At 39.6% G+C, this 23,992-nt stretch overlaps 1 protein-coding gene and 1 pseudogene across 3 annotated transcripts; both read left to right on the top strand.

Annotated features, from left to right (window-relative positions):
* Positions 1-1,422: 1,422 nt before the first annotated feature.
* LOC310729353 (major histocompatibility complex class I-related gene protein-like) lies at positions 1,423-5,100 on the top strand (annotated as a pseudogene). Its single transcript, XR_014538379.1, has 7 exons — positions 1,423-1,494; positions 1,689-1,962; positions 2,046-2,278; positions 2,330-2,668; positions 2,775-2,897; positions 3,876-3,911; positions 4,091-5,100. The product of XR_014538379.1 is annotated as a major histocompatibility complex class I-related gene protein-like (transcript).
* Positions 5,101-6,207: 1,107 nt separating this feature from the next.
* Positions 6,208-21,755, top strand: LOC310728910 (uncharacterized protein). Of its 2 annotated transcripts, XM_083546760.1 has the most exons (26): positions 6,208-6,409; positions 7,092-7,169; positions 7,377-7,649; positions 7,733-8,023; positions 8,119-8,400; positions 9,568-9,645; positions 9,853-10,125; positions 10,209-10,499; positions 10,595-10,876; positions 12,050-12,127; positions 12,335-12,607; positions 12,691-12,981; positions 13,077-13,358; positions 14,524-14,601; positions 14,809-15,081; positions 15,165-15,455; positions 15,551-15,832; positions 17,002-17,079; positions 17,287-17,559; positions 17,643-17,933; positions 18,029-18,310; positions 19,471-19,548; positions 19,756-20,028; positions 20,112-20,402; positions 20,498-20,779; positions 21,636-21,755. In XM_083546760.1, the coding sequence occupies exons 1-26, from the start codon at positions 6,343-6,345 to the stop codon at positions 21,638-21,640; spliced, it is 5,616 nt and encodes a 1,871-aa protein (XP_083402886.1). In that variant the 5' UTR covers positions 6,208-6,342; the 3' UTR covers positions 21,641-21,755. The 2 variants fall into 2 exon arrangements, with proteins under 2 accessions (XP_083402886.1, XP_083402887.1); XM_083546761.1 differs by lacking the exons at positions 6,208-6,409; positions 7,092-7,169; positions 7,377-7,649; positions 7,733-8,023; positions 8,119-8,400 and adding an exon at positions 8,741-8,913.
* Positions 21,756-23,992: the final 2,237 nt, after the last annotated feature.

Here is a 23,992-nt window from a genome sequence, read left to right as displayed (position 1 = left end):
TATATCCCAATTCCAGAAGTGATTTTGGTTGATCATGATCGTTTTAATTGAATAATTAATTGTGTTAATTTGATTTTTATCTTCACACATGAACAAAACATAAAATGAAGTAAAAGTATCATGCCTTCTGTTAGTTTTGTTTAGATGACACTCACCTGGCAGGTAGTGTGAGGTGGCTGATTGGGTTTGTCCTCATCAAAGCCAAAGTCTAAGTAATATCTGATGTAAGCAGTGATAATCAGACACACACTGTATGCTGAATGCATTCGACTTCTCCATCACATCACACGGTTTCTTCATTTAAATACACACTTTTCCTGAAAAACCCAGAGCGTGTCACAGAAAATAAATTAACAAATAGCATTCTGGATTCTAAATGCATTATTATTTAAATGAGATGAACAGAAAAGATCTACACCCCTGTTTAGAGGACATCGTCCACCTAAAGGCATGTTTTCTTTTTTTTTTGCACTTTTCCAAATAGATTCATTGCATACAATCCACTTGCGAAGTCTATTGGGCCATTTGGTGTATATCAATTCATCACTGTGAACCAAAGTGGGACAGTCAGCTGTGGTCTCCAGAAAGGATGAGTAGGACTATTGTTTTTAGATCTATCTCAATCCCATTTCCTCCCTCTCTGGAACGACCTTTACCAAATTCAGAAGGACAACTTCTTTCCATTGTATAAGGAGGTTAAGGTGGTAAATCTGCTGAACCTCACTTATTTCTAAGTTAGTAGCATCCAGGTTCTCAGAGGGCCCTTGCCACCTGCTAATAATTAAAAATTTGCTGTAGGAATCTCTTAATGACATGGACGAGCACAACTATACAGCCGGTTGACCTTCCTGCATCTGTAGCAAATCATCATGTCAAGTCAAGTCAAGTCAAGTTTATTTGTATAGCGCTTTTCACAACAGACATTGTCTCAAAGCATCTTTACACAAATCAACAGTTAAGGTGAATGGTGTGAATTTGTCCCTGATGAGCAAGCCGCTGGCGACTGTGGCAAGGAAAAACTCCCTTAGATCATGTGGTAAATGGACTGAGGTGTGACGTTCATATATGGAGTAAGATCAAAAACGTGCTAAGTTTTTATTTTTAATGTGATTTGCACACATGCAATTTAAACAGGGAAAACCCTATGAAGGCTTGTAGAGTCTTTAATACAGCAGGTAACAGATGTTTTATTACAAGTATATTGCACGGTTGGGGTTGGTGTTGGTGAGATCGTTTGACCAGGCCATTTTGACCACACCCTCACCTTCACAGTCAATTTCATTTCCAGATTGTTGCACCGAAAAATAGAAAAAGGGAGATAAAAATCCATGCACTGCATCTTCTAGTAGAAATTCCACTGCCAACTTTGAATTTGATCTGGTAGACATTATACTAAACTTTGGTCTTTGTACATACCACATCATGGACCCCCTTCATGGAGGTGGTAGCTCCCTAAAAGTTGGTGGGGGGGGCCTCAGCCTGGTATCGCCACTGGTATCGCCTGGTATCGCCTGGTACTGCCACTAATGGGGCCCCTGAGCAAAGCCCTTTTGCTAACAACCCCACACCGTATCAAAAATGCTACGTAAACGGTGAGTAAGCCATCAGGCACAATGGGCAATGGAATAAAAATAAAAAATACTGAGGTAGCATTTTCTTTTCATTGTCTTCTCATAGGTCATAATTAGTGTGAACACTCTCTGTTTTACACCTACACGTGTCTCTCCTAACCTCTCAATCTGCTTGGAATCCATGAGTTCGTTGCTTTGGGAATGCTCGATGATCGAGTGATCGACTACTATGACAGCAAGACTCAGGTTAAGGTTCCTAAACAGTTCTGGATGAAAGAGAAGATACCACAGGATTACTGGGAAAAAGGAACTCAGTCCCGCAAGAGCAAAGAGCAGTGGTTTAAGGTGAACCTGGAGATCCTGATGGAGCGCATGAGACACAATAAGACTGGTTAGTGAATTTTTGTTATAAATAATCACATACTGTATATTACAAAAACTGTTTAAAAGTTCTTTACTTTCACTGCATTTTAGATCTTCATGTTCTTCAGTGGAGACATGACCGTGTGGTCGATGCAGGTGCAGATGGGAGTCTTAAATTTGTGAGAGGAATCAGTGAGTATGCCTACGATGGTACCAGGCTGTCCAGGCTGCTGAACCGACCAAAAGGAAATGGAATGAAGTTCCCATCCTCAACCTGTACACCAAGGCCTACCTAGAGAAAGAGTGTGTGAACTGGCTCAGCAAGTTCATGGAATATGGAAAAAATTAAAAATACTATCGTAAGTATCCAACAGATTTTACTAAAATCACATCAGGATTTACAACAAAAAGTAATACAAATATCTTACAATTCTCTGCCTTTTCAACTTCACCAGATGTTTATATATTCCTAAAGAAATCACTAGCTGGATCTAGAAGGTTGACCCTGACCTGCCTGGCCACAGGATTCTACCATAAAGATATCATTATGAAATTGGGGAAGCACCCAACTTCTGTACCTGAACATCTGGAAACATCTTCAGGATTCAGGCCCAATGGTGACGGCACCTGCCAGCTAAGGAAGAGTGTGGAGATTGAACCGAAGGAGGAAGAGTTTTATGATTGCAGTGTGAATCACATCACCTTCAAAGGGCCATTCTTCAGCAGTGGTGATGGTAAGTCTAGTGTTTTGCTTGTAGACATGTAGAGTTATGTTCTTGTAGATGGAGTAACTCAGTTTTAAGCATATTTTTATGTTGACACTTTGTTCTTCATTTGAAGCGGTTCCATGCTTAGACTGTAATGTACTGAAAGTTCCAGATGTTATCATCAGTGGTGCAATCAATGGACTAAAGCTGGCTGTGGTTGTAGGCATCTATATCTTTATACGGAGCAGAATATTCAGTAAGTACAACCACACAAACAATCACAGATGTTCTATACTCTATATATATTCATGACTACACCATGATTAGAGAGAATCCAGGATTGTGATTAGTTGGAAGTTCAGGTGTGAATAGTGGATTGTGATTGGCTGCAAGTTCAGGTGCGAAAAATAGATTGTGATTGGCTTGAAGTTTAGGTGTTAATAGTGGATTGTGATTGGCTGGAAGTTCAGAGTGTTGGTAGTTTGTTGAATCTAAATATATGCGCTGCTTATAAACAACTGTAACCATGGTAACATCCAGTTCCAGTTCCATCTAGAGTGAGCCATTGTTTGTACTTGTTTTCTAATGACCTCACTGAGCTCCATGGAGGAGTTCTGCAAGTGGTGAAACTTCTATGGTGATTACGGGGATTTTTTTTTAAAACAGCTCTTGGGACAAGATGAATTTGAAAACAGGAGAAGAAAATGAGAAAAAGAATGGCCAAAAAGCACCAGGAGTTACCTCCAACCTCTCTCATGTAAATAAGTGTGATCTTCAGGCACTACTTTATCTCTGCATGTGATTTGGAGCAACCGAATTCTAGCTCTAACTCTGCGTATATAAACTGCGTAGTGAAAATAAGCTTCAGTTTGATCCATTCAATCAGTTTTCTCTGCAAACATCAACAACAGCTTGAACGCCTCAGTGCTGGAAAGTGACCATGGTAGAAGGTGATAATCCACTAATCCACCTCCACATCATGCACTAACATCCTGTAACATCTCACACCTACACCTGGAACATCACTTACTTTTATAGTACATTGTTTGAATTTGAACGCTATAAAATATCATTTTAGATGGAGTACACTGATGAGAAATCGTGTCTGTTGATCTTTTTTTGATCTTTTTCTGAACACACCCAGGAACAGGTTACATGCTCATCACTAGTATTTATTATTAATGATATGAAGTCTGTAAAAATTGTGATACATTTATTTGTGTGTTTCAGGCAGATGTTACAGAAATCTGGAAACTTGGTGGCAATCATGGTAAGCCATGTCAGCTTTCCAGCTAAGCAGATTCCAGCAGCTAATTCATTCTGATGGCTCCAGTGACTAATTTCTGTAAAATAAGCTTCTGTAAACAATTCTGGTGTTTGAAACGTTTGGGGATAAATTCCAGCATCAATGCTTTTATTTAATGATGAGTTTTATTTCTGTCTTTGCAGGTGGATGTGGCAGTATTTATAATATACAGACTACAACATTTAAACCATTTACACTTTTACAGTGTTACAGTGTTTTTGTTCATTACTACAGCTGATTTTCTGTCTTCTGTTCTTTCTGTTTGAACTCTCACTCATTCTTTGGTTTTTGGTTAAATGGACGATCCTTTTCTGATGTCACTCTTCATGCAATGTGAAGAAGAAGAAATAGGTTTCAACTTGTCACATTCTTTTTTTACACATTCCAGCTTGTTAAACATTTGGGCACAGGACCAGCCATGATACAACACTCCTGGAGCAAGGAGGGTTAAGGGCCCTACTGTACAATGAACTCTGTGGTTTCCACATCATTTGTCATCTGAGGAATGCCGGCAGACAGGTTTATTAGTGAAAAGACACACTCTATAATATCTCAGATCACTCCTAAAAAAATAACCAACATCCACAAACCCTGTGTAGAGACCTCATAATAAAGAATTAGTTTCCCCAGTTTCATAAGACGTCTCAGACACTTCAGGCTTTTTCTGTAAATAGGAAATAAAATACATTTGTGGTAAAGAATGAACGCAAAACTCAGGAATTAAAAATAACCTGTAAAACAATCTTTATATAAACAATGTACTTTGGTAACAGGGTGGGGCTTAACAATTCTTTACTCTGATTGGCTAGCAGGATGGACCACTCCCAGAACACAGAAGTAAAAGTAGAGACTTCAGTGTTGCAAATTTGCGCTCTGGAGGTGGTTTATTTATTAGAATACTTACAAACTAATATACTGAAGAAATGGATAATGGAAAGAAAGACTTTCAACTACGAAGTTCTACAAACACTATAACACTACAGATTACCACATCTAGAGCTTTCTCCTGGTCATGGAGAGAGCCATTGAAATCTTTTTAGCCAGTAGGAGTGGAGAACTGTGAAGCCCCATTCTTCATAAGAGCTTTTTGTGCCATAAGGGTGAATGTAAACTTTGTCGTGTGTGAAGATACATAAACCATGTCAGACTTTCACTCCTGAGTTTTCAGTTTCAGAGAATTCGGTTGCGCTCTCATTATTTCCTCAATGGTTTCCTTCAGTACCTCAAATGGAATTCCACAACTTTCCTGGCTTTCACTGACCGAATACGATGGAAATGAGTTTTCCCAAGATGAGAATTTGAAAATGCATTATAAACTGTTGTTTTAAAGCCTGATGGCCTGGATAACAGTTTTCCAGTCATAGTGAGAAGTTTTCCCAGAAAAATGTCAAAGGCTACAGAACCCTCATGGACACATGCCCTCTGCAAGAGAATAACTGGATCCAATCTGCAGAATAATCAAACCTCTAAACCCCCAGACAAAGACCAACAAAGACCCATTTTCCTCCTGGCTTTATTGAGGACATCAATCCCTCTGGTTTATCTTATGAATGTTCTTCCCAGAGCTCCTAGACCTTCTTGTGACCATTTCTGTATCTGATGATATGAGTTCTTCTTGATCTGTGAAGCTTTGTGAATTACATACTTTTCTGTTACCCACTTATGATTTGTCTTTTTGTTGTAGAAACAAACATATATTTAAATCCCAAGTTGAAAAGGATAATATAAACCAACCACCAAGATAAAAAAGTTTTCTGTAAAGTGAAAAAAATCTCCTCCCTTTTAGATTAATATTATTAGATTTGAAGTTGGATTAGATGCTTCAGATGTCCAAGTTTGAGTTAAATCATGGCCTTAATAATGTATTTCATAATGTCATTGATTCTTTCATAAACAACTGATTTATTCGTTTATGAAAATAAAAGTTAAGACTAGCTCATCTGACTAGCAGGCTAACCTGAGGTAATCCTGAGGTAATCCTGAGGTAATCCTGAGGTAAGTCTAAGAACCTAAACAAGGAGACGCTTTTTATTCACTTTAAAACTATATTCTGTGGTAAAGTTTTATTATTTTGGTGAAGGAAAATTATGTGTCGAGTCTGAGTTAGTTGAACGACATTGTTTTGATTTCCTAAATATTTCGTTTTTTTCCGCTTTATATGGTGTTTATACGTGTTTACATTCAGTGGCATTTCATTAGTAATGACATTTCCTGCATATATCCTACAAAAAAGAAAAACTAAAACGATTCGGAAATGCGAGTCGAATCTCAACGAATCACACCGCAGGGTAACTGCGCACTTCAGCAGGGGTTTTGGGGGGTTTTTTTTTTCTCTGCAAAAACCAAGATTCTGAAACACCTGGCTGAGAACATCTGGATGTGAGTGGTGTTAAACATGAGCGGTGTAATGGAGATGTCTTCAGTGTGGGTTTTACTCCTGCTTGGAGTTCCAGCTCATGGAGGTGAGAGCTCCTCACACATTCCTGTACAAACTAAAGTGAAAGTAAAAACAACCTCCAAAGGGAAAACTGTTCAGTAAAGTTCTGAGTGTGTGTTTCGAGGAATTGTGTTTTGTTGTTTTTGCTCTTGCACTTGTTTCCTTTAGTTATCCCTGTTTTTATTTCTTATTTATTTCTAATCGCCTACAATACAACCACTGCCCGATTACCGCCGGTAGGTTACTTTAGCCATCTAGTAGATCCGACAGCGAGTGAGGTTGGAAGGGGAACTTATAAAGTACAGAAAACAGTCTGTTACATCATACAATAAAATTCTTACTCTGTGATTCCTCCAAGCAGCTTATAACACATTATAAACGAAAAAAGGACACAGGACATGAATTTATAAAGATATGAAAGTGCAAATGCAAGAGACAAACGTTTGTGCACATCTTTAAAGTGTACAGTGTGTGACCGTAGTATTGAAGAAGTGTGTGTGTGTGTGTGTGTGTGTGTGTGTGTGTGTGTGTGTGTGTGTGTGTGTGTGTGTGTGTGTGTGTGTGTGTGTGTGTGTGTGTGTGTGCAAAGTCCTGCAGAGGTTGAGTGTGTCCAGGATGTTATTCCTCTTTTATAAGTGGTGTGAATGTGTGTATGTGTAACATATGCAGATGTGGTATGTACTCTATGTTGTTATCTGCACTGATAGATGTCCTGAGCATTGGGAGCAGTAGTGAATCCCACACAACCAGCGGAGAAACTGTGACTCGTATTCCAGCACCTACAGGTAGGTGGGATTTGCTCTGTTCTTTGTTCTGTTTCTGTTTCTGCTTCACCCACAGTTTTCCCTGTGAAGGTTCCAGATTCCCTGTTAGAGGATTGTTCTTATAATTAGTGTGTAAAATTATGGGATTTAGTGAAGCAGTTGTTGAAAAATCTGTGTTTAAATATATTGTACATATGATTGTAGGACTGTCTACATGTTTCCTCACAGGTGAACACTCTCTGTTTTACACCTACACGTGTCTCTCACAACCTCTCAATCTGCCCGGAATCTATGAGTTCGTTGCTTTGGGAATGCTCGATGATCGAGTGATCGACTACTATGACAGCAAGACTCAGGTTAAGGTTCCTAAACAGGACTGGATGAAAGAGAAGATACCACAGGATTACTGGGAAAAAGGAACTCGGTCCCGCAAGAGCAAAGAGCAGTGGTTTAAGGTGAACCTGGAGATCCTGATGGAGCGCATGAGACACAATAGGACTGGTTAGTGAAGATTCATTATAAATAATCACAAACTGTATATTACAAAAAGTGTTAAAATGGTCTTTACCTTCACTGCATTTCAGATCTTCATGTTCTTCAGTGGAGACATGGCTGTGTGGTCAATAAAGGTGCAGATGGGAGTCTTAATTTTGTGAGAGGAATCAGTGAGTATGCCTACGATGGTACTGAGTTCCTCTCCTTCGATGAGACAAACTCCAGATGGATCGCTCCAGTCCAGGCTGCTGAACCGACCAAAAGGAAATGGGATGAAGTTCCCATCCTCAACCAGTACACCAAGGGCTACCTGGAGAAAGAGTGTGTGGACTGGCTCAGCAAGTTCATGGAATATGAAAAGGAAACTCTGATGAAAAAGTGTAAATACAATAACGATTTTACTGAAATCACTTCAGTACCTTATTTACATTAACAGACGTAAAAAGGCAAGACTACATTTTTTCCTACTTTTCAGCTCCAGTTGTTCATCAGTTTGCAAAGAAATCAGTAACTGACTCCAGCAAATGGACCCTGAGCTGCCTGGCTACAAATTTCTACCCTAAAGATGTTCAGATGCATTTGAGGAAGTCCAGAACTTCCCTACCTGAACATCTGGTAACATCTTCAGCAATCAGACCTAATGGTGATGGAACCTTCCAGCTGAGGAAGAGTGTGGAGATCATGCAGGATGAAGAAACATTGTACGATTGTTATGTGACCCACAGCACCACCGAACTACCCATCGTTATAAAAGGGGGTGAGTTTTGCATTGTGAACAGTGTGAAAAAAAAATCAGATAACGGAATCTAAATAAATCAATAACAGGATTTAGAACTGACTCCGAAGCGAAACTCGGCTTCCATTACCAAGACTAAAAGAGTCGACTCTTTTTTTTAGGTGTCGAGTCTGAGTTAGTTGAACGACATTGTTTTGATTTCCTAAATATTTCGTTTTTTTCCGCTTTTTTATGGTGTTTATACGTGTTTACATTCAGTGGCATTTCATTAGTAATGACATTTCCTGCATATATCCTACAAAAAAGAAAAACTAAAACGATTCGGAAATGCGAGTCGAATCTCAACGAATCACACCGCAGGGTAACTGCGCACTTCAGCAGGGGTTTTGGGGGGCTTTTTTTTCCCTGCAAAAACCAAGATTCTGAAACACCTGGCTGAGAACATCTGGATGTGAGTGGTGTTAAACATGAGCGGTGTAATGGAGATGTCTTCAGTGTGGGTTTTACTCCTGCTTGGAGTTCCAGCTCATGGAGGTGAGAGCTCCTCACACATTCCTGTACAAACTAAAGTGAAAGTAAAAACAACCTCCAAAGGGAAAACTGTTCAGTAAAGTTCTGAGTGTGTGTTTCGAGGAATTGTGTTTTGTTGTTTTTGCTCTTGCACTTGTTTCCTTTAGTTATCCCTGTTTTTATTTCTTATTTATTTCTAATCGCCTACAATACAACCACTGCCCGATTACCGCCGGTAGGTTACTTTAGCCATCTAGTAGATCCGACAGCGAGTGAGGTTGGAAGGGGAACTTATAAAGTACAGAAAACAGTCTGTTACATCATACAATAAAATTCTTACTCTGTGATTCCTCCAAGCAGCTTATAACACATTATAAACGAAAAAAGGACACAGGACATGAATTTATAAAGATATGAAAGTGCAAATGCAAGAGACAAACGTTTGTGCACATCTTTAAAGTGTACAGTGTGTGACCGTAGTATTGAAGAAGTGTGTGTGTGTGTGTGTGTGTGTGTGTGTGTGTGTGTGTGTGTGTGTGTGTGTGTGTGTGTGTGCAAAGTCCTGCAGAGGTTGAGTGTGTCCAGGATGTTATTCCTCTTTTATAAGTGGTGTGAATGTGTGTATGTGTAACATATGCAGATGTGGTATGTACTCTATGTTGTTATCTGCACTGATAGATGTCCTGAGCATTGGGAGCAGTAGTGAATCCCACACAACCAGCGGAGAAACTGTGACTCGTATTCCAGCACCTACAGGTAGGTGGGATTTGCTCTGTTCTTTGTTCTGTTTCTGTTTCTGCTTCACCCACAGTTTTCCCTGTGAAGGTTCCAGATTCCCTGTTAGAGGATTGTTCTTATAATTAGTGTGTAAAATTATGGGATTTAGTGAAGCAGTTGTTGAAAAATCTGTGTTTAAATATATTGTACATATGATTGTAGGACTGTCTACATGTTTCCTCACAGGTGAACACTCTCTGTTTTACACCTACACGTGTCTCTCACAACCTCTCAATCTGCCCGGAATCTATGAGTTCGTTGCTTTGGGAATGCTCGATGATCGAGTGATCGACTACTATGACAGCAAGACTCAGGTTAAGGTTCCTAAACAGGACTGGATGAAAGAGAAGATACCACAGGATTACTGGGAAAAAGGAACTCGGTCCCGCAAGAGCAAAGAGCAGTGGTTTAAGGTGAACCTGGAGATCCTGATGGAGCGCATGAGACACAATAGGACTGGTTAGTGAAGATTCATTATAAATAATCACAAACTGTATATTACAAAAAGTGTTAAAATGGTCTTTACCTTCACTGCATTTCAGATCTTCATGTTCTTCAGTGGAGACATGGCTGTGTGGTCAATAAAGGTGCAGATGGGAGTCTTAATTTTGTGAGAGGAATCAGTGAGTATGCCTACGATGGTACTGAGTTCCTCTCCTTCGATGAGACAAACTCCAGATGGATCGCTCCAGTCCAGGCTGCTGAACCGACCAAAAGGAAATGGGATGAAGTTCCCATCCTCAACCAGTACACCAAGGGCTACCTGGAGAAAGAGTGTGTGGACTGGCTCAGCAAGTTCATGGAATATGAAAAGGAAACTCTGATGAAAAAGTGTAAATACAATAACGATTTTACTGAAATCACTTCAGTACCTTATTTACATTAACAGACGTAAAAAGGCAAGACTACATTTTTTCCTACTTTTCAGCTCCAGTTGTTCATCAGTTTGCAAAGAAATCAGTAACTGACTCCAGCAAATGGACCCTGAGCTGCCTGGCTACAAATTTCTACCCTAAAGATGTTCAGATGCATTTGAGGAAGTCCAGAACTTCCCTACCTGAACATCTGGTAACATCTTCAGCAATCAGACCTAATGGTGATGGAACCTTCCAGCTGAGGAAGAGTGTGGAGATCATGCAGGATGAAGAAACATTGTACGATTGTTATGTGACCCACAGCACCACCGAACTACCCATCGTTATAAAAGGGGGTGAGTTTTGCATTGTGAACAGTGTGAAAAAAAAATCAGATAACGGAATCTAAATAAATCAATAACAGGATTTAGAACTGACTCCGAAGCGAAACTCGGCTTCCATTACCAAGACTAAAAGAGTCGACTCTTTTTTTTAGGTGTCGAGTCTGAGTTAGTTGAACGACATTGTTTTGATTTCCTAAATATTTCGTTTTTTTCCGCTTTTTTATGGTGTTTATACGTGTTTACATTCAGTGGCATTTCATTAGTAATGACATTTCCTGCATATATCCTACAAAAAAGAAAAACTAAAACGATTCGGAAATGCGAGTCGAATCTCAACGAATCACACCGCAGGGTAACTGCGCACTTCAGCAGGGGTTTTGGGGGGCTTTTTTTCCCCTGCAAAAACCAAGATTCTGAAACACCTGGCTGAGAACATCTGGATGTGAGTGGTGTTAAACATGAGCGGTGTAATGGAGATGTCTTCAGTGTGGGTTTTACTCCTGCTTGGAGTTCCAGCTCATGGAGGTGAGAGCTCCTCACACATTCCTGTACAAACTAAAGTGAAAGTAAAAACAACCTCCAAAGGGAAAACTGTTCAGTAAAGTTCTGAGTGTGTGTTTCGAGGAATTGTGTTTTGTTGTTTTTGCTCTTGCACTTGTTTCCTTTAGTTATCCCTGTTTTTATTTCTTATTTATTTCTAATCGCCTACAATACAACCACTGCCCGATTACCGCCGGTAGGTTACTTTAGCCATCTAGTAGATCCGACAGCGAGTGAGGTTGGAAGGGGAACTTATAAAGTACAGAAAACAGTCTGTTACATCATACAATAAAATTCTTACTCTGTGATTCCTCCAAGCAGCTTATAACACATTATAAACGAAAAAAGGACACAGGACATGAATTTATAAAGATATGAAAGTGCAAATGCAAGAGACAAACGTTTGTGCACATCTTTAAAGTGTACAGTGTGTGACCGTAGTATTGAAGAAGTGTGTGTGTGTGTGTGTGTGTGTGTGTGTGTGTGTGTGTGTGTGTGTGTGTGTGTGTGTGTGTGTGTGTGCAAAGTCCTGCAGAGGTTGAGTGTGTCCAGGATGTTATTCCTCTTTTATAAGTGGTGTGAATGTGTGTATGTGTAACATATGCAGATGTGGTATGTACTCTATGTTGTTATCTGCACTGATAGATGTCCTGAGCATTGGGAGCAGTAGTGAATCCCACACAACCAGCGGAGAAACTGTGACTCGTATTCCAGCACCTACAGGTAGGTGGGATTTGCTCTGTTCTTTGTTCTGTTTCTGTTTCTGCTTCACCCACAGTTTTCCCTGTGAAGGTTCCAGATTCCCTGTTAGAGGATTGTTCTTATAATTAGTGTGTAAAATTATGGGATTTAGTGAAGCAGTTGTTGAAAAATCTGTGTTTAAATATATTGTACATATGATTGTAGGACTGTCTACATGTTTCCTCACAGGTGAACACTCTCTGTTTTACACCTACACGTGTCTCTCACAACCTCTCAATCTGCCCGGAATCTATGAGTTCGTTGCTTTGGGAATGCTCGATGATCGAGTGATCGACTACTATGACAGCAAGACTCAGGTTAAGGTTCCTAAACAGGACTGGATGAAAGAGAAGATACCACAGGATTACTGGGAAAAAGGAACTCGGTCCCGCAAGAGCAAAGAGCAGTGGTTTAAGGTGAACCTGGAGATCCTGATGGAGCGCATGAGACACAATAGGACTGGTTAGTGAAGATTCATTATAAATAATCACAAACTGTATATTACAAAAAGTGTTAAAATGGTCTTTACCTTCACTGCATTTCAGATCTTCATGTTCTTCAGTGGAGACATGGCTGTGTGGTCAATAAAGGTGCAGATGGGAGTCTTAATTTTGTGAGAGGAATCAGTGAGTATGCCTACGATGGTACTGAGTTCCTCTCCTTCGATGAGACAAACTCCAGATGGATCGCTCCAGTCCAGGCTGCTGAACCGACCAAAAGGAAATGGGATGAAGTTCCCATCCTCAACCAGTACACCAAGGGCTACCTGGAGAAAGAGTGTGTGGACTGGCTCAGCAAGTTAATGGAATATGAAAAGGAAACTCTGATGAAAAAGTGTAAATACAATAACGATTTTACTGAAATCACTTCAGTACCTTATTTACATTAACAGACGTAAAAAGGCAAGACTACATTTTTTCCTACTTTTCAGCTCCAGTTGTTCATCAGTTTGCAAAGAAATCAGTAACTGACTCCAGCAAATGGACCCTGAGCTGCCTGGCTACAAATTTCTACCCTAAAGATGTTCAGATGCATTTGAGGAAGTCCAGAACTTCCCTACCTGAACATCTGGTAACATCTTCAGCAATCAGACCTAATGGTGATGGAACCTTCCAGCTGAGGAAGAGTGTGGAGATCATGCAGGATGAAGAAACATTGTACGATTGTTATGTGACCCACAGCACCACCGAACTACCCATCGTTATAAAAGGGGGTGAGTTTTGCATTGTGAACAGTGTGAAAAAAAAATCAGATAACGGAATCTAAATAAATCAATAACAGGATTTAGAACTGACTCCGAAGCGAAACTCGGCTTCCATTACCAAGACTAAAAGAGTCGACTCTTTTTTTTAGGTGTCGAGTCTGAGTTAGTTGAACGACATTGTTTTGATTTCCTAAATATTTCGTTTTTTTCCGCTTTTTTATGGTGTTTATACGTGTTTACATTCAGTGGCATTTCATTAGTAATGACATTTCCTGCATATATCCTACAAAAAAGAAAAACTAAAACGATTCGGAAATGCGAGTCGAATCTCAACGAATCACACCGCAGGGTAACTGCGCACTTCAGCAGGGGTTTTGGGGGGCTTTTTTTTCCCTGCAAAAACCAAGATTCTGAAACACCTGGCTGAGAACATCTGGATGTGAGTGGTGTTAAACATGAGCGGTGTAATGGAGATGTCTTCAGTGTGGGTTTTACTCCTGCTTGGAGTTCCAGCTCATGGAGGTGAGAGCTCCTCACACATTCCTGTACAAACTAAAGTGAAAGTAAAAACAACCTCCAAAGGGAAAACTGTTCAGTAAAGTTCTGAGTGTGTGTTTCGAGGAATTGTGTTTTGTTGTTTTTGCTCTTGCACTTGTTTCCTTTAGTTATCCCTGTTTTTATTTCTTATTTATTTCTAATCGCCTACAATACAACCACTGCCCGATTACCGCCGGTAGGTTACTTTAGCCATCTAGTAGATCCGACAGCGAGTGAGGTTGGAAGGGGAACTTATAAAGTACAGAAAACAGTCTGTTACATCATACAATAAAATTCTTACTCTGTGATTCCTCCAAGCAGCTTATAACACATTATAAACGAAAAAAGGACACAGGACATGAATTTATAAAGATATGAAAGTGCAAATGCAAGAGACAAACGTTTGTGCACATCTTTAAAGTGTACAGTGTGTGACCGTAGTATTGAAGAAGTGTGTGTGTGTGTGTGTGTGTGTGTGTGTGTGTGTGTGTGTGTGTGTGTGTGTGTGTGTGTGCAAAGTCCTGCAGAGGTTGAGTGTGTCCAGGATGTTATTCCTCTTTTATAAGTGGTGTGAATGTGTGTATGTGTAACATATGCAGATGTGGTATGTACTCTATGTTGTTATCTGCACTGATAGATGTCCTGAGCATTGGGAGCAGTAGTGAATCCCACACAACCAGCGGAGAAACTGTGACTCGTATTCCAGCACCTACAGGTAGGTGGGATTTGCTCTGTTCTTTGTTCTGTTTCTGTTTCTGCTTCACCCACAGTTTTCCCTGTGAAGGTTCCAGATTCCCTGTTAGAGGATTGTTCTTATAATTAGTGTGTAAAATTATGGGATTTAGTGAAGCAGTTGTTGAAAAATCTGTGTTTAAATATATTGTACATATGATTGTAGGACTGTCTACATGTTTCCTCACAGGTGAACACTCTCTGTTTTACACCTACACGTGTCTCTCACAACCTCTCAATCTGCCCGGAATCTATGAGTTCGTTGCTTTGGGAATGCTCGATGATCGAGTGATCGACTACTATGACAGCAAGACTCAGGTTAAGGTTCCTAAACAGGACTGGATGAAAGAGAAGATACCACAGGATTACTGGGAAAAAGGAACTCGGTCCCGCAAGAGCAAAGAGCAGTGGTTTAAGGTGAACCTGGAGATCCTGATGGAGCGCATGAGACACAATAGGACTGGTTAGTGAAGATTCATTATAAATAATCACAAACTGTATATTACAAAAAGTGTTAAAATGGTCTTTACCTTCACTGCATTTCAGATCTTCATGTTCTTCAGTGGAGACATGGCTGTGTGGTCAATAAAGGTGCAGATGGGAGTCTTAATTTTGTGAGAGGAATCAGTGAGTATGCCTACGATGGTACTGAGTTCCTCTCCTTCGATGAGACAAACTCCAGATGGATCGCTCCAGTCCAGGCTGCTGAACCGACCAAAAGGAAATGGGATGAAGTTCCCATCCTCAACCAGTACACCAAGGGCTACCTGGAGAAAGAGTGTGTGGACTGGCTCAGCAAGTTCATGGAATATGAAAAGGAAACTCTGATGAAAAAGTGTAAATACAATAACGATTTTACTGAAATCACTTCAGTACCTTATTTACATTAACAGACGTAAAAAGGCAAGACTACATTTTTTCCTACTTTTCAGCTCCAGTTGTTCATCAGTTTGCAAAGAAATCAGTAACTGACTCCAGCAAATGGACCCTGAGCTGCCTGGCTACAAATTTCTACCCTAAAGATGTTCAGATGCATTTGAGGAAGTCCAGAACTTCCCTACCTGAACATCTGGTAACATCTTCAGCAATCAGACCTAATGGTGATGGAACCTTCCAGCTGAGGAAGAGTGTGGAGATCATGCAGGATGAAGAAACATTGTACGATTGTTATGTGACCCACAGCACCACCGAACTACCCATCGTTATAAAAGGGGGTGAGTTTTGCATTGTGAACAGTGTGAAAAAAAAATCAGATAACGGAATCTAAATAAATCAATAACAGGATTTAGAACTGACTCCGAAGCGAAACTCGGCTTCCATTACCAAGACTAAAAGAGTCGACTCTTTTTTTTAGGTGTCGAGTCTGAGTTAGTTGAACGACATTGTTTTGATTTCCTAAATATTTCGTTTTTTTCCGCTTTTTTATGGTGTTTATACGTGTTTACATTCAGTGGCATTTCATTAGTAATGACATTTCCTGCATATATCCTACAAAAAAGAAAAACTAAAACGATTCGGAAATGCGAGTCGAATCTCAACGAATCACACCGCAGGGTAACTGCGCACTTCAGCAGGGGTTTTGGGGGGCTTTTTTTTCCCTGCAAAAACCAAGATTCTGAAACACCTGGCTGAGAACATCTGGATGTGAGTGGTGTTAAACATGAGCGGTGTAATGGAGATGTCTTCAGTGTGGGTTTTACTCCTGCTTGGAGTTCCAGCTCATGGAGGTGAGAGCTCCTCACACATTCCTGTACAAACTAAAGTGAAAGTAAAAACAACCTCCAAAGGGAAAACTGTTCAGTAAAGTTCTGAGTGTGTGTTTCGAGGAATTGTGTTTTGTTGTTTTTGCTCTTGCACTTGTTTCCTTTAGTTATCCCTGTTTTTATTTCTTATTTATTTCTAATCGCCTACAATACAACCACTGCCCGATTACCGCCGGTAGGTTACTTTAGCCATCTAGTAGATCCGACAGCGAGTGAGGTTGGAAGGGGAACTTATAAAGTACAGAAAACAGTCTGTTACATCATACAATAAAATTCTTACTCTGTGATTCCTCCAAGCAGCTTATAACACATTATAAACGAAAAAAGGACACAGGACATGAATTTATAAAGATATGAAAGTGCAAATGCAAGAGACAAACGTTTGTGCACATCTTTAAAGTGTACAGTGTGTGACCGTAGTATTGAAGAAGTGTGTGTGTGTGTGTGTGTGTGTGTGTGTGTGTGTGTGTGTGTGTGTGTGTGTGTGTGTGTGTGTGCAAAGTCCTGCAGAGGTTGAGTGTGTCCAGGATGTTATTCCTCTTTTATAAGTGGTGTGAATGTGTGTATGTGTAACATATGCAGATGTGGTATGTACTCTATGTTGTTATCTGCACTGATAGATGTCCTGAGCATTGGGAGCAGTAGTGAATCCCACACAACCAGCGGAGAAACTGTGACTCGTATTCCAGCACCTACAGGTAGGTGGGATTTGCTCTGTTCTTTGTTCTGTTTCTGTTTCTGCTTCACCCACAGTTTTCCCTGTGAAGGTTCCAGATTCCCTGTTAGAGGATTGTTCTTATAATTAGTGTGTAAAATTATGGGATTTAGTGAAGCAGTTGTTGAAAAATCTGTGTTTAAATATATTGTACATATGATTGTAGGACTGTCTACATGTTTCCTCACAGGTGAACACTCTCTGTTTTACACCTACACGTGTCTCTCACAACCTCTCAATCTGCCCGGAATCTATGAGTTCGTTGCTTTGGGAATGCTCGATGATCGAGTGATCGACTACTATGACAGCAAGACTCAGGTTAAGGTTCCTAAACAGGACTGGATGAAAGAGAAGATACCACAGGATTACTGGGAAAAAGGAACTCGGTCCCGCAAGAGCAAAGAGCAGTGGTTTAAGGTGAACCTGGAGATCCTGATGGAGCGCATGAGACACAATAGGACTGGTTAGTGAAGATTCATTATAAATAATCACAAACTGTATATTACAAAAAGTGTTAAAATGGTCTTTACCTTCACTGCATTTCAGATCTTCATGTTCTTCAGTGGAGACATGGCTGTGTGGTCAATAAAGGTGCAGATGGGAGTCTTAATTTTGTGAGAGGAATCAGTGAGTATGCCTACGATGGTACTGAGTTCCTCTCCTTCGATGAGACAAACTCCAGATGGATCGCTCCAGTCCAGGCTGCTGAACCGACCAAAAGGAAATGGGATGAAGTTCCCATCCTCAACCAGTACACCAAGGGCTACCTGGAGAAAGAGTGTGTGGACTGGCTCAGCAAGTTCATGGAATATGAAAAGGAAACTCTGATGAAAAAGTGTAAATACAATAACGATTTTACTGAAATCACTTCAGTACCTTATTTACATTAACAGACGTAAAAAGGCAAGACTACATTTTTTCCTACTTTTCAGCTCCAGTTGTTCATCAGTTTGCAAAGAAATCAGTAACTGACTCCAGCAAATGGACCCTGAGCTGCCTGGCTACAAATTTCTACCCTAAAGATGTTCAGATGCATTTGAGGAAGTCCAGAACTTCCCTACCTGAACATCTGGTAACATCTTCAGCAATCAGACCTAATGGTGATGGAACCTTCCAGCTGAGGAAGAGTGTGGAGATCATGCAGGATGAAGAAACATTGTACGATTGTTATGTGACCCACAGCACCACCGAACTACCCATCGTTATAAAAGGGGGTGAGTTTTGCATTGTGAACAGTGTGAAAAAAAAATCAGATAACGGAATCTAAATAAATCAATAACAGGATTTAGAACTGACTCCGAAGCGAAACTCGGCTTCCATTACCAAGACTAAAAGAGTCGACTCTTTTTTTTAGGTGTCGAGTCTGAGTTAGTTGAACGACATTGTTTTGATTTCCTAAATATTTCGTTTTTTTCCGCTTTATATGGTGTTTATACGTGTTTACATTCAGTGGCATTTCATTAGTAATGACATTTCCTGCATATATCCTACAAAAAAGAAAAACTAAAACGATTCGGAAATGCGAGTCGAATCTCAACGAATCACACCGCAGGGTAACTGCGCACTTCAGCAGGGGTTTTGGGGGGCTTTTTTTTCCCTGCAAAAACCAAGATTCTGAAACACCTGGCTGAGAACATCTGGATGTGAGTGGTGTTAAACATGAGCGGTGTAATGGAGGTGTCTTCAGTGTGGGTTTTACTCCTGCTTGGAGTTCCAGCTCATGGAGGTGAGAGCTCCTCACACATTCCTGTACAAACTAAAGTGAAAGTAAAAACAACCTCCAAAGGGAAAACTGTTCAGTAAAGTTCTGAGTGTGTGTTTCGAGGAATTGTGTTTTGTTGTTTTTGCTCTTGCACTTGTTTCCTTTAGTTATCCCTGTTTTTATTTCTTATTTATTTCTAATCGCCTACAATACAACCACTGCCCGATTACCGCCGGTAGGTTACTTTAGCCATCTAGTAGATCCGACAGCGAGTGAGGTTGGAAGGGGAACTTATAAAGTACAGAAAACAGTCTGTTACATCATACAATAAAATTCTTACTCTGTGATTCCTCCAAGCAGCTTATAACACATTATAAACGAAAAAAGGACACAGGACATGAATTTATAAAGATATGAAAGTGCAAATGCAAGAGACAAACGTTTGTGCACATCTTTAAAGTGTACAGTGTGTGACCGTAGTATTGAAGAAGTGTGTGTGTGTGTGTGTGTGTGTGTGTGTGTGTGTGTGTGTGTGTGTGTGTGTGTGTGCAAAGTCCTGCAGAGGTTGAGTGTGTCCAGGATGTTATTCCTCTTTTATAAGTGGTGTGAATGTGTGTATGTGTAACATATGCAGATGTGGTATGTACTCTATGTTGTTATCTGCACTGATAGATGTCCTGAGCATTGGGAGCAGTAGTGAATCCCACACAACCAGCGGAGAAACTGTGACTCGTATTCCAGCACCTACAGGTAGGTGGGATTTGCTCTGTTCTTTGTTCTGTTTCTGTTTCTGCTTCACCCACAGTTTTCCCTGTGAAGGTTCCAGATTCCCTGTTAGAGGATTGTTCTTATAATTAGTGTGTAAAATTATGGGATTTAGTGAAGCAGTTGTTGAAAAATCTGTGTTTAAATATATTGTACATATGATTGTAGGACTGTCTACATGTTTCCTCACAGGTGAACACTCTCTGTTTTACACCTACACGTGTCTCTCACAACCTCTCAATCTGCCCGGAATCTATGAGTTCGTTGCTTTGGGAATGCTCGATGATCGAGTGATCGACTACTATGACAGCAAGACTCAGGTTAAGGTTCCTAAACAGGACTGGATGAAAGAGAAGATACCACAGGATTACTGGGAAAAAGGAACTCGGTCCCGCAAGAGCAAAGAGCAGTGGTTTAAGGTGAACCTGGAGATCCTGATGGAGCGCATGAGACACAATAGGACTGGTTAGTGAAGATTCATTATAAATAATCACAAACTGTATATTACAAAAAGTGTTAAAATGGTCTTTACCTTCACTGCATTTCAGATCTTCATGTTCTTCAGTGGAGACATGGCTGTGTGGTCAATAAAGGTGCAGATGGGAGTCTTAATTTTGTGAGAGGAATCAGTGAGTATGCCTACGATGGTACTGAGTTCCTCTCCTTCGATGAGACAAACTCCAGATGGATCGCTCCAGTCCAGGCTGCTGAACCGACCAAAAGGAAATGGGATGAAGTTCCCATCCTCAACCAGTACACCAAGGGCTACCTGGAGAAAGAGTGTGTGGACTGGCTCAGCAAGTTCATGGAATATGGAAAGGAAACTCTGATGAAAAAGTGTAAATACAATAACGATTTTACTGAAATCACTTCAGTACCTTATTTACATTAACAGACGTAAAAAGGCAAGACTACATTTTTTCCTACTTTTCAGCTCCAGTTGTTCATCAGTTTGCAAAGAAATCAGTAACTGACTCCAGCAAATGGACCCTGAGCTGCCTGGCTACAAATTTCTACCCTAAAGATGTTCAGATGCATTTGAGGAAGTCCAGAACTTCCCTACCTGAACATCTGGTAACATCTTCAGCAATCAGACCTAATGGTGATGGAACCTTCCAGCTGAGGAAGAGTGTGGAGATCATGCAGGATGAAGAAACATTGTACGATTGTTATGTGACCCACAGCACCACCGAACTACCCATCGTTATAAAAGGGGGTGAGTTTTGCACCGGAATTTCTCAGATTTGTTTTATAATATTGTGGGGATGGAATGTATTTTTTAAATGTAAATGTTTGTCTGGAGGTTTTTTTACATTTTGGTTTGTAGAAAAAGTTCCAGTGTGAAATTTGAGGAGCTTCCTGTTAATCCAAATCCCCTCACTCACTTAATGATTACTTACTTAAGGTGCCTAGTCCTCAGTGCTCCAGGGTTGCTGTATAATGGTGGACTCTGAGCTCTGACTTCAGCTTCCTAACATCACTGGGATATGTGAAGAAAGAAGTTTTGAGAGGTCCAGGTTATGAGTATCACAGAAAAATGATATCAGTCCGTTGATACCTACTGATCAATTAATGCTATCTGCTGAACCAACCATGCAACTGGAGTGATCCTAGACATGATGTGGGAATGTGACCTTGTCCATGGTGCTTATGGTATTTAACTGATCACAATCCAGAAACAATAAGCTTTCAGTGTTCTCAAGTACTTTTCCAGCATATCATCACCATCCCTCACAGGAAGCCTGGTTTTCTTTTTTATGTTGTACTTGTGGTGATTTGTCTGATTTAAAAAAAAATTAAAAATAGCTATTTCTATAACAGCAAAACACACCTGATAATCAATTCAAATCAGATCTGATCATTCTGTTCCACTGCTGGAAGGAGTCTTCAGTGTCAGCACTTTGTAACACTCAGGGTTTAAGCTGTATGTTTTTTTGTGACATTTTCAGGACAGATGAGTTTTGACAGTCCGTTGTTTCTCAGTAACACAACGTTTTATTGTTTTATTAACACTGAATCTGAGAATTCCTGAGAATTAAAGTTCTCCTTCTTTCTCATTTTTCTCTCAACAGCATGAAGTCAAACCTGAAGATCTGATGGCAGTTTATATTCTTTCAAACATTACAAAGCTACACATGATCAAACTCTCTTCATGGTTTCCAAATCAAGTACTTCATAATTTGTAAACACAATGGTGTTAAATGTCTTTGGATAGTTTGGATCTGCTTTCCATGGGTTGGAGTGGAAGACCCCTGTACTGTACTGTACTGTACCTCTGCTGAATCAGTCTCCATAAAATCTCCACAAAATCTGTGAACAAAATCTCACAGCCAGATGTGAACACACTTTTGACCATATTGTATATTTCATTGTATACTTTCTATTAGTTTTATTTCTTTGTTTATAAATAAAAAAAATTCTATAGAATTTATAAATATTATGTCCATTAACAGTATTATTAGAATAAAATTTTCATCTACCATTAACGTGACTGGATATAATTTAATATCTATTGTCAATACTTCTTCACTTTTGATAACCCAGATCATAATCTCTGAAGCTGTGGATGCTATTTGGCACCAGGACCTTAGCAGCAGATCCTTTATGTCGTCTAAGTTTTGAGGTGAAGTGTCCATGGATTGGACTTGTTTGTCTGGCATGTTCCCAATAGACATGATTTTACTGATATCTGGGGATCAATAAACAGTCAGCAGCTTGATCTTTTTGGACATGTTCCTCAAACCCAGAGTACACAGCAGTTAGAGAACACCATGATCATGAAGTGTGGAACACATTTAGATATTAAAATGGTAATTAAAGCCGCTTGACTTTAAAATTCCTGTTACTCACGCCCTCTGCTGGCTGAATGCTGCACCTGGTGGATAATCGTTCATTGAAATCAGTAACAGGTTCATGATTTGGGAATCTACATGGCAGATTTTGGACAGTAGATAACCTGCTAATCGAAGCAGTCAAACTAGACCACATATAGAAAGTATTCCAGAAATTTCCATGAGTTGCTTTTCTTGCATATACGGATAGAAAAATATAAAAGTGCACAAACTTACACACCCCTAATACCCATTACAGCCACTGTGCTGTTCATACCACCTGTCCTTAGAAATGTGCTCCAGAGCAGTCAGGCAGTAAGAACATCTCCTACCACCCCATGCAGATATTTTAGATTTAGATTTGAGCATCTAAGGGAGTTTTTCCTTGCCACAGTCTGGCATCAGGGATAAACACACACCATTCACCTTTACTGCTTTGTGACAGAGGTGGGAAAAGTACACACATCCTTTACTTAAGTAAAAGTACAGATACTCATGTTTTAAAATACTCGGGTAAAAGTTGAAATACTGATTATACCTTTTTACTTAAGTGAAAGTAAAGAAGTTTTGGCTCAGACATGTACTTAAGTAAAAAGTAGTTATTACTTCTACCTGTTTTAGCTGTTAACTGGACCTCACATCATATTAATATTAGATGATAGATAGATAGATAGATAGATAGATAGATAGATAGATAGATAGATAGATAGATAGATAGATAGATAGATAGATAGATAGATAGATAGATAGATAGATAGATAGATAGATAGATAGATAGATAGATAGATAGATAGAACTTTATTGTCATTGCATAGTGCAGGTACACAGCAACAAAATGCATTTTGCCATCTACCAGAAGTGCAAAAAGTATCAATCATGCAAATAGTGCAGATAAATAGTGATTAAGTGATTAAATATAAAAGCTATAGCAGTGCAGAAATGTGTGGACATCAAGAGCCTTTACCATGTTTCCACACGGACAGTTAATGAGGTGATACCGGAGAAAGTGCACCTCTTCAAGTCAAGAAGCTTTTATATATAATTATAGACATTTTACAGATTTGAATGATGTATTGTTTTTATCTGTACGATCAATAAAGGCAGTAATTTAAGTTCGTTTTGCCATTATGAAGGAAAAACCCACAAAACACCACCCAGAGGGTTAATTGTGTGAAACATGGCAGATTTGGTGTTTGATTTGAGACTTGGCGCAGAAATAAAACAAAAGTTTACTGATTAAAATTATTTTTCGCTGGAGTTTATTTATTTATTTTATATCTAAGTAAAGAAGGGACGTCGTGAATAAGTGTATGTTTTGCTGGAGGTTTTAATTTCACCTCTTTTATATTTAGTTATTTATTTATGTATTTACATTTTTTTTAATAAAAATGGTAAAAATAGAAATGCGCTGAATTGATAGCGTGTTAATAACATCTAGTGCCGTTTTTAAAATAATTTTAAATTTGAGTGAAACACTTTGCTTTTATTATTGTAGCATGGAGACTGCGTCATTATGGTTATTTTAAGTTTACGTTTTTCTCAGGTTCAATGACAAACCAAAACAAGGAATTAAAAAAAGGTTTGAAATTGTATTTAAA

The sequence above is a fragment of the Silurus aristotelis genome (genome assembly GCF_946808225.1).
Source record: "Silurus aristotelis genome assembly, chromosome: 7".
NCBI classification, from domain to species: Eukaryota; Metazoa; Chordata; class Actinopteri; order Siluriformes; family Siluridae; genus Silurus; species Silurus aristotelis.
This window is presented reverse-complemented; position numbering and strand designations above follow the sequence as displayed.

Bases quoted from the DNA above. Each gene is read 5' to 3' on its own strand.
- LOC310728910 (XM_083546760.1), top strand. From the start codon at position 6,343: ATGAGCGGTGTAATGGAGATGTCTTCAGTGTGGGTTTTACTCCTGCTT. The intron at 7,170-7,376 runs GTAGGTGGGATT...GTTTCCTCACAG, and splicing joins TCGTATTCCAGCACCTACAG to GTGAACACTCTCTGTTTTAC. The intron at 17,080-17,286 runs GTAGGTGGGATT...GTTTCCTCACAG, and splicing joins TCGTATTCCAGCACCTACAG to GTGAACACTCTCTGTTTTAC.